This window comes from Acanthisitta chloris, unplaced genomic scaffold, assembly GCF_000695815.1.
Source record: "Acanthisitta chloris isolate BGI_N310 unplaced genomic scaffold, ASM69581v1 scaffold45547, whole genome shotgun sequence".
In the NCBI taxonomy this organism is placed as follows: domain Eukaryota; kingdom Metazoa; phylum Chordata; class Aves; order Passeriformes; family Acanthisittidae; genus Acanthisitta; species Acanthisitta chloris.
This window is the reverse complement of record NW_008681813.1, coordinates 32,159-43,151: the sequence shown is the minus strand read 5'-3', so window position 1 is coordinate 43,151 and position 10,993 is coordinate 32,159. Positions and strand designations below refer to the sequence as shown.

The 10,993-nt window shown below is 41.5% G+C and overlaps 1 protein-coding gene across 1 annotated transcript in view; it reads left to right on the top strand.

Moving 5' to 3' along the window:
• The first annotated feature begins 3,236 nt into the window (after positions 1-3,236).
• PKD1L2 (polycystic kidney disease 1-like 2) overlaps positions 3,237-10,993 on the top strand; it is a 39,518-nt gene continuing 31,761 nt past the window's right edge. The window contains exons 1-6 of the mRNA XM_009078219.1: positions 3,237-3,624; positions 4,183-4,347; positions 7,588-7,773; positions 8,571-8,681; positions 9,101-9,248; positions 10,659-10,888. Of these exons, the coding sequence (XP_009076467.1) occupies positions 3,237-3,624; positions 4,183-4,347; positions 7,588-7,773; positions 8,571-8,681; positions 9,101-9,248; positions 10,659-10,888 (1,228 nt within the window). The remainder of the gene's footprint in view (positions 3,625-4,182; positions 4,348-7,587; positions 7,774-8,570; positions 8,682-9,100; positions 9,249-10,658; positions 10,889-10,993) is intronic.

The following is a 10,993-nucleotide window of genomic DNA, read 5'->3' as shown; positions in this document are numbered from 1 at the left end:
CCAGGTCCCTTTCTGCCTGGCTGAAAGAAACCCAGCAAGGAATGATTTGGGTATATCCAAAATCTCTATAGCTGACATTATGCTTGACACTTCCCTGAGGTTCTGGAGACATCAGTTCCACAGCCATGGACAGACAGAAGAGGAGAACTTACTGAGCTGGGCAGTCACCCCCTGAGACAATGACAGCACTAATTATTTCCATCCCTGTCTTAGGACAGGCTTAAGGTTAGAAACAGGCAAAATGGGATTATGCAACAAGGTGCAACATTTTGTGTCTTTGCACACTAATATATATGACTAAGTAAATTCTTAAACTATTTAAATTATTTAAATTCAGCAAGCTCTAAAAGGCAAAGACAAAAAAAAAGCCCTACACAAAACAACCCATCACCCAAACCAAACACAAACCCATTACACTGTGAAGTTTCCACATGGATTTCTGGCATAAGAAAGCTCTTTAAAAAAAAATAAAGAAGTCTTTCTGTTGAGGAATAATGCAAAAGATGTGTTTCCCACATGAAGATAAGTTCAAGGAGCACTGTTTACTTGACATGAAGTCATTTTTCCCTTATGAGGGAAAAGGGCTGGTGGAATTTTCTCTCCTCCTGAAGACCCTTGTTGCTAATTTTGATGCTTTAAACACAGTATTTTCTTTTCATGTAAATGCTATTCTCTTTCTATTGGTAAGCAAAATAAACTGACAGACTGCTTTGCTGGCACTAAAATATATGAAGTCAACAAACTGCAAGAGAGGGAGATTGTCTTTCTTCCACTCTCCATCTGCCACAGGCAGCTGAAGAGTTACTTATAGCAACCGTAGATTAGGAAAAAAATTCACATTGCTATAGAAATTGCCAACAGTAGACTCGCTTGGAGAGCCTGGCTTTATTTGTAGACATTTCCAAACATTATTTGTTCTTTTTCAGGGCCTATTTCAAAATCCATCAAAGCCAGAGACAAGACTTCCACTAATTTCAATGGCTTTGGAGCAGATTCACAGAGGACAGCCTGTGGCACCCCCAGCTCTGGCATTTTTAGCCGTGTGTTCATGTAGTCAGATTTCCAGTTGCAGAGAGAGAATGGGATGATGGTACAGAACACATTCATCACAAAAGTGAGTCAATGGCACCTACTGGAAACACACAGTCTGTGTCTCTTACGAGTATTTCTAAGCCAGATATCCTTAAGCACAGTCTCCTTCATCACACCTCTGCTTTCAGAAAGAGGCTGTGTTTCTCATATCTAGAAGGACAAAGTGGGAGGGCTGGCTGCCAGCTCCTGCAAACCCTGGCAAGTCAGCAGGGCCCAAGAAGAAGCAAAGACTTTGAAGAAAATGTCATGCAAATATACAGTGGCCAATTAATTGCACAGCAGCTGCCCTCAGCTCTGACTGCTGCAATAGCTTGAATACAAAACAGTTGGGTTGGGGGTTCCCAAACTGAAGCCTATGAAGTTTTGTATGCAGCCTGATGGGGACTCCTAATTTGCAGACATCCCAAACAGAACCAGTTGGTAGTAATAGTTACATGGTCTCTTCCAGGAAGGAGATAGATGTCTGGGCCAGACCCATCAGCAAATTAGAATATAGATTGGCCTTCTCCAGATCTGGGAAACCCTGTCTGAACAGTCACATCTCTGCTGCTCCCTGAGCTCTCCTTATTAATCAGTCAGAAATTAATGTGGGATCTGGTCCAAGGGTTCCATAGCTGAAGTCTTGATTTGCAGGTGTGGTGGGAGAGAAGATATCCAGCTGAGTGTCTATCTCTCCATCACAGTGCATTTTCTTTCCCTTTCCTCTCATCCCCTACAATTGTCCTACCCATTAAACACTTTCCCATTAACTTTATCTTGCAAACCCTGATCATAGTCCTGCTTTATGCAGCTGAGCAAGACAACTATGTACTGGAGGACCAGAAAGATCTTGGGATTTATATCACTCTTAAATGCAGGCTGGATGCAGTGCACCTGCTTTTCTTTGGCAGAAAGCTTTTGAGCTGGAGCTGGACTGGCACCCTGTGCAGTATGGGCATTGCCTTCTGCTCCACAGTGCAGTGCAGGAGGCATTTCTGCAATGCAGGAATCTGTCACACATCACTGCTTCCTGCACCTCTGTGCTGTGGTGACTGGCTCACTGATCCATGTCTAAATATAAGTGCATGTTCTTTCAGTTTCAGGTTATGATGCTATAAATTAATAATAATGGCATCTATTTCCATGGAGTTGATGCCAAGGGCAGGAGGATCACAATTGCTAGAGATCCTTATTTGTGCTGTGTTTCTCCTAAGCCAGTGGCCTTGTAAACCTGATGGGTGTCTTCTATAAGGAAGTTGAGATGCACTTAAGGATTTCAGCTCCTAAATGTTGCTGGGCTTGCTTCCCAAAGTCCATCAGCAGCCTTTGGAATGTGCACATAGGGCTCCCAAGTAGTTCTGATGTTTAAGGCAATACTTCCACCCTTTCTAAATCATTGCTTTAACTTCTGACCTTCTCGTCTACCTCCCAGAAGGTATAAATACTGTAGCTCTATAATTCAGCAGCTTAGCTTTTAAGGGATGACTGGAGCATTTCACTTGAAGTGTGGAATTCTAAGCAGACAAAACAGTTCAAAATGAAGCTTATGTGGAACTGCTGAGATTAACCTGTGCATGTGTAAATAGGTGGGCAGGATGAATATGACACAATAATTATAGGCACTGCATTAGCATCCAAAAGAAGCACCACAAATAATTAGTGTCAAAAGAAGCACCTCAAACAATAATTATTACAAATAAAGCAATCCAAAACAATTAAACGTATCTAGATGAGCATTGTGTGTCTTCCCATCTCATAACTCCTTGTGTTACTCATTTTCCTGATTCTTCTCATTCTCTCTGTTGTATCTCTTTGTGGCTGTTGTACACACCTCCAGCTTTAGTGCTCACACAATGATGCCTTTGATGTAAGAGCTCTATCTCACTTTCCCATGTGTCCAACTGCAGCATCTATCAACTTTATCTTCTCTGCTCATGAGGAAAGCAATGCTTTAATGTCTTCTCTTCAAACTGATCTCACATGGAATGGGACATTTATACAATAGGCCCCACAATGGCCATTGCAGTGGCTCAGCACAAACACTCGTTGTGCGTCTCCTCAGACGCAATCACCATTATATATTAGGAGCACCCTGTGCCCTGCTCTGTTGCTGCTGTTGTGGCAAGCAGCAAAGAGGAAGGAGAAATGCTGATGACATGACAAGGATGACACCTCAAGCTTTTGTAGAAGGCAGCAAAAAGAGTGGTGGTGTGGTAAGCAAGATGAGTGCCTCACAGGGCACTGAGCTGAGAATGTGGCTTGGGATTGCAGTTCTGATTTCTCTTGCTGTGTGCTTGGCTGTGGAGGAAGCAACCAATGATGGAGGAATCCCTTGTTCAAAGTACCAGCAAACTTTCAACCATTCGTGCTATGAGTTTGTTAGACTCCGGCGTACTTTCACAGGTGCCCAGAGCTGGTGTGAGAGAGGAGGAGGGCACCTTGTCTTTATTCAAAATGAGGAAACTCAAGAGTTCTTGCAAAAACATATTGCTGAGGATCAGGAATGGTGGATAGGACTGATCTCAAACTCCTTGCTGAATGAAACTACTGCCGGTAGGTGGTTTTAAAATCATGTCTTCTTTAAAACTGTATCAACCCATGATGTTTTCTTAGCATGGTAGAAAATACAATTAATGCCTCTGTAGGCAACTGCTGAAAAGCCTCTGTCTTTTGTTGCTGTAACTTCATATTTAAGATGTTTAAATTGCCTGCTTCACTTCCCAGTTGCATGTTATCACCCTTTCCATTGGATCTTGTGGTTGAGTGAACACATGGTGAATTAGATCAGGTTGCTGACCCAGGGAAACAAATGTGCTGGGTTAGTCCTCCAGTGGAAGAGCAAGCTGAGCCAATTCATCCCACTAGGAAGTGCTGCAAGATCTGATGCCAGGGAAATGATGGAATCTTGAGGCTGGGAGCACAGGGGGAAGTGGCGGTGTCTCTTTAATGATTGTATCAGGTTCAATATAAAATGTAATTGAAGATCCCAGCACAGACTAAGCCACCTCTGCTTCAGTAGGAACAGGTCTACAGTCCTGCTCTGCAGGCTCTGACTCTAATCGTGTTACTGTGGAAAATAAAACATTCAGGACACAATTACTTTGTTCACAGGGTCAATGACTTGGTTGGACACTTCAAATATAACCTACAGCCACTGGTACAAGGATCAGCCATCTCTCTTCTCATCCACATGTGGGTACATCTTGAAGAATGCCAAGTATCAGTGGGGTGTGACTGGAAATTGCAGCCAGGAATTTGACTTCATTTGCGAGTTTGGTAAGATACACAACAGCTGCAATGGCAAAGTGAGTGTGCCATGACCACCACTGGGCACAAATCATCCTGCTGCTTTCAAAGTAGCTGGGTAATAACTTAATCAATTTTACTAAACGTGAGCAAAAAGCCATAGAACCCCAGCAGGTTCTCTTTTTCTAGTGTGCTTATGTAGGACCTGATCCAAAGAAGGAAAAGCACAGAAATCACTGGGAGATGTAAGTGTTCTGCAACCAACCACCAAGGTCCAAGGTTCCAGCAGAGGACTAGTAAAATAGAAATGGACCTGAGAGTGAATCTAAATATGTAGCTGCCCCTGTCTACAGTGGACAGAAGCTGGCTACTTTAAAGCATGGCTGTAAGAGTAAACTCCCACACCAGCACCTGAGCTAGGTGAAACCTGTATGACTGCACTGGAAAAACACTCTTGATCATAAATGTGTGCCAAAATAATTTCCATTTGTAACTGAAGCAAAAACACAGCCAGGCTCCCAGAGACACCACTCCTAGCAGCTTGGAGTGAACAAAAGTGAGAGCAAGTTTTTCTTGTTTCTTCTCAGACCCCTCTATCAGGTGAAGTTCAAGGGCTTCCTTGGGTTAAGGAAGCAGACAGGAACTTGTACTTCCTGTTGGCATTTTAGTGCTTAGAGAGAAAATCTACAGATATTTTGTCCCTTAAATTGTGACTTGGAACAAACAGTCCTGGAAAGGAATGCCAGCAGTATCATCCCATTCAACATATAGATAGGAGGGGAATTTGTGTTCCTGGTGCTTTGCACATAAGTTAAGGACTTTAACCTGTAACTAGAACTAAGGTCACAAGCCCTGGAAGGACAGTCTGGCTGTGAGCTCACAGACAGAGAGACTTCGAATCAAGTATGCAAGTACAGGTTTCCACAAGCCCTAGAACTGCTCTTGCCCTGGTCCAGCACTGTAATACCTCTGACATAAATAACAAGTTGTTCTGCAATAAGCAAAGCCAATAAAGTTTTGTTTCCTGTCCTGATTTTCTGTTCCACATCCCCTCCCTACCCTTCTCCTCAGCACTCCCAGTTCACTCCCATATCCCCAGCACATCCCACCAAACACTTTTCACTCCCTCAGCTCCCTCCCCTGCTGCTCTGCAACTGCTCCAGAGCTCCAGCTGTATGTGCTGATCAGTTGAATCCCACATTGTGGAACAGATAAACATGGGGTTATAATCCCTACTCCTAATAGAGGCACTGATGTAGCTTTCTCTTCTACTTAGCTGTCGATTTTCATGAAATTTTAGGGTGTTTTGAGCCTTATATCTATACATTAAATTTGGCTGAAGATGACTAACATTAAAAATGATTGGGGGTGAGGAAATTGGCAGACAGCACAATCCCTTAAGCTTATTTTCCTTGCAAAAACAGACTAAAATTATTTTTCCATTACAACCAACTGTCTATTTGTAAGGGAACTATCATCTGTTACCATAGGATCTGACTTAAATCCCATTAAATTCAAAGAGCGTTTGCATTATTGAGCAACAATATCCTACACTACATCCATCATTCCACTACCCAGAAAAGTGAGAACAGATTGAGGCAATTATAGCCTTACTTTCCATATCTGCAGCCCATGTACATTCATACACATACATATTACAAGAACAGAGTAGACTCCTCTTTCTCCAGTTTTGCGTGCAAGGAATTAGATCCAATATCCCAAAGAAATGGGGGCAATATTTTCATTAGCTTCTCTTGGTGCTGAATGTTTGGAAGTTCCTACAACTTGATAGTGCTTCAGTTTGCCTGTAAAGTGGGTATAGTGATAACTTTCACACACAGCTGAGCTTGGTGCACATTAACATTGACTTGAAGCTTCAAATGAAATGTTCCCCAGAGTGGCAGGTTAAGGGTTGAACTTGATGATCTTAGAGGTCCACTCCAACCCTGATGATTCTTTGATCCTATGATTCTATGTATAGGCATGTCCAAATAGCACCACTGTGAATTTGTTATTTCTGATTCCTGGTGACTTGTCCACTTGATCATCTGAGCTAGGAATATGTGTACAAACAACAGGGCAGACTGTTCTGTCTCCATCTTTTCTTGTGCCACCTACCCAAGCATTATCTGTGTTTCTCAACACAAGCAAAAACTTTCCTTATTATTGTTTCTTTTTATTTGTCTACCATTTGGTGCTCTGTAGGTTAGCAATTTATTGATGTAAATATGTATGTATTGAACCAGGGTTTGCACATCTCTCTATGTAAAAGTTGCTGAGGCAGCAAATACTGCAGAAAATCTTTATATAAAGGACAAAAAAAAAATGCATGAGATGATAGTCTGTACCAGAATTTAACAGCAAGTTATTTTTCAAGCTTATTTAGAGAGCTCTAATCTGTAAACTGATCATGTTGCCATAGTTACAGCCAGGCTTAGCTTTAGCCTTTAAATAACAATAGCACACAATTATTGCAGTGTGCACACATTGGCACTGGGAACCAAGGACTTGAGGGGAATGAGCCAAACAGCAACTGGAGGACAATTTATTTAAACCTGAGACAGCTGAAACAAAAAACATTCTTTTGCAACACTCCCATATGGGAACAGGCGTTTGCATCCTCCTCTGCAGGGTATTAAGTATCCTGATTACTACAGGATACTAAGAATCCTGAAAGATAATTAACTGTCCCAGATTAATCAAAGAATGAGGTGTTTGCATTTAGAGCTATGACCTTACTCATCTGAGCAGTCCTGCAGAATGAAGTCAGTCGAATATCACACAGGAACAAAGGTGTCTCTGTAGCAGAAATGGGATCAGGTCCCACACTTAATATGCAAACTATTCTCCTGAGCAATTACCTGAATATTATGCAAATCACACACTGCCAAAAGGCTCTTTCGGAAGTAAGGAGTAACTTTCAACCTTCCAGTAGTGCAGGCCAAACAGATGCTAAGAATTTTCCACAAAAAAAAAAGGTTTACTTTTTTAAAAATTAAAGTATCTTTTTTAGTAAAAGTGTTCTCAATGTTTCTTTTAAGGCAGTAAAAAACCACAAATCTATTAATTTTTATTTTTAGAAAAGAAAAATATTTCATTCTTTTGGTTTTGTTTTTGGGTGGGGTTTTTTTGGTTGAATTTTCTTAATTGTTTACTATAAAATGGAGAAAAGGGAAGCAAGAGAAACAATAAAAGGGATGTTCAGTAGAACTGTAGCAGGAGTTTTCAGAAATTCATAAAACTAGATGTCTTTTTTTTTTCTCCTAATAGAATCTGGCTGGAGCATTGCTTGTGATAATTACAATGCCACTGTACAGTGTGGATCAGGAGAAGTTATTCAAATTGGAGAGAGCTTCTATGGACGGAAAACTCCTCACTACTGTGTGTCAGAGACTCCTCTCCACTATGGTACAGACGAAGGCTGCAGCTGGATCAGTGTCAGAGATGAAGTAGCAGGTAGGACATTACAGCATTGCTTGTCAGAGGCAGAGAGTGTGTGCCAAAGTTCCTGGTCACTAAAATACTTGTATTTCAGTAGAGTTAGTCAATGAGATGGTGCATTATTCCTAAAATGAAGGGAATCACAGAGAACTTCTGACAGGGAGGAGGTTCCTCCAGGAGGCTGGATGGAGAGGAGGGATTTTGTGAGGAGCAAAGATTCAGAGAAGAAGAAGAGGAGCAAATGGAGAACAAGGGTGCACCTGGTTCCTCCCAGTGTGTGAAGAAATCATGTGGATACACTGATTCCCTGGCAAAATCGATGGGAGATGCTAAGTTTGACAGAGATAGAATAGAACACAACCAGACAAACTAACTGCAAACCAGGAGGGGTGAATAGGCTGACAGTCACAGGGACACGAGGACCTGCTGCTGCCTGCCATGTGTTGAGCACCCAGACTGCTGGAGCCAAGGGCTCTGCTGCCTGCCAGATAAATAGTGACTGTGGCCTGTCCCTATGGTGATTCTTTGGCCTTCCAGCCAAAAATTCAAAAAACACATAAGCTCTGTATTTTGGTTTTTTCTGGGTTTTTTGTACCCTCTCTAACTCATCTTTATTCCAATAATGTGGAATGGTGCTGAGAAATACCAGGCACAAAGCAACACTGAAGTGAAAGTGATGTGAGAGTTTGTCTAGAAATCAGAGTCATGGCACTGCTCCTCCTCCCCTTTCTGTTTCTGCAGTCATTTCTCTGAGCTGTTGTGTCAGTAACAGAAAAAAAAACCCCTAGTTGATATAAAACTCTCCTTTCCAGGCCAGTGTCATGGTCTCCAGGCCTGCCAGGTGGCAGCAGATGGGACTTTCTTTGGAGATCCTTGTCCAGCTTCAGGAAGTTATTTGTCTATTCAATACCACTGCAAGGAAGGTAAGTGGGAGGGGCTGGCAACACCAAAATCCTGTCCTGCTCTTTGCTATAACACCATGACCATTGACATTTACCTTAAAAATCACTGCTCCATCCTCAGGGAAGAAACCAGAATAGTGGTGACCACCATGAATAGGCACAAAACTGTAGATTCCCTGTCCTAACTGAGGGGTTTGGGTAGAATACAAAGCCTAGAAATTCAGACATACAAAACACACTTAAATGAAATTATGTTCCAACAAGAATCTTGACCAGTGGATATGGAAAAGAATCAGCTCCCTGTCACACCACTAATATGCTCAATTTAGCAGCAATATCAAGTCTGTTTTGAAGGACTGCTCTCAATGCATGGAAATAATGGAATTAGGTAGGAAATGCAGTCAAACACTGAAATTGAATTCTGTCATTCTGGTTTACAGGTCTGCAGCTGACTGTGAGGGATACATGCTTTGTCTTTGAAAATATCACCATCAGCTTGAACTGGCTGCTCTCACCATACTCTGGCAACCTGTCCTGTACCATTAGCACTGGAGATGGCCACACTATTGATCCTTACTACCCTCCAGCGTAAGATGCCTTTCACATGTCATCAGACAAACAGTAAATTTCATTGCTTGCACTTTACTGAATGTTCCAAGTCTCTTAACAGAGATGTTAAAAATTAAGTAGATGAATAATAGACCATACATACACTTGGATTCTGCAGAAACCTGTTTTGAAATTAATACAGTATTTTATGTCAAGCTGCCAACCACAACCTTTCTTCTGATTACTATAACAAGTATTTCCTAGATCTAAGAGAATTTATTCCAGATCCTAAGACTCACCATTACTGAAAACATATCAGTAACTACCAAGAAACAGGCCAACATTATTCTCTTAAGTTTAAAGATATTTTTTTTGTAACATTTAAAATATTACAAGGACATTCTGGAGTTTTTCTTTAGTTTTACTTGCATAAAAATTCTGTCTTTAAAAACTCAAACATTTCTCTGCTGAATTTAAAAATCAGATTTTGTCCTAGTGCTAGGAATGACAGAGAATGGCTCTAGAAATTTATTTGTCTACTGATGGAGTCTGACTTGAGTCAATTAGAAAGGCAAAAGTAGAAGAATGAAACCCAAAAAGTAGTAACATAACTAGAAACAGTAAACTTTCAGAGCTACAGACACAGGTCTGTAGCTGTGAAGAACTTGAAAAAGAAACCTCCTTGACAGTGAGCCTCTGTGTGAAATATATTTGCTAGCTGTAAGCAGAGGCTTGCTGGGTTTATGGGAAGCACTTCACCTACTAAATAGCTCACAGACATGCCCATCTGTTTTCTACGTCCAGTTTGATACCCACTCTTCCACAAATTGCCTTTTCTGGTCTGATCTTGTCTTTGGCATGTTTTGGAAGTCCAGTTAGAGTGAAATCTCTTTCTTTGTTAAAACAGCTAATGAAAAATACTAAGGATGGTATGTCGTGGTCTTTGCATTTGCTAGGTGATACCATGAAAAGAATCTAAAGAGTTCAGAAGGAAGAGTGTCAGGAATATTACTTATTTGCCTTTCATAGTGTATGTAATGCAAGAAGTATATCCTTAGGTTCCTTGCACCATCTCCCTGTGCATGTTAGTAATAGTAGCAACCACCACAGACTTCTCCATATCCATTCATCTCTCATTGCTACCCTGACCAAAGCTGCACCAGAGCCAGGAATGAAGAGACATCTTTGCTAGCACAGGCTAGTAGAGAAGCAGCTGCACATAAAACATTGAAAATGACCACCCTGATAGACAATCTTCATGATGCCATAGCTGGAAGAAAGGGACAATCTTCAGCCCTAAAACTTCTATGCAAAGTAATAAGGGATTAGTGATTGCAGGAGAGCTGAGTCAGGTCAGAAATTTGGGATTGTGAGCAGTATTATCATGTAAGGCAAAGGACTTCCCAGGACAGTCTTCCACATCAAGCAGCTGTTCTCTTTCTATTCTAGGCTGGTCAGCAGCATCACATACAGATATTCCTCTCCTGGTGAGTTTACTGTTTTTGTGGAATGCACCACCAGCGAATGGCATGTGATGGCACAGAAGCAGGTGACTGTTCAAGATAAGATGGATCAACTCAGCATTACTGGGTGCTATAGCCAGTGTGGATCTGGGAACAGCTCTCACTGCCGTACGCTGTATGGGGAGATGTTGTGGATTCAAGTTGAACTCAATGGAGGTGAGGGGAATATCTCAGCATGATGTAAAGGGCAGGATAAATATTATGCTTCCTATGGGATGGAAGCAGGATTTTCATTATGCAAAACAATAGCTCTTTTTAGAG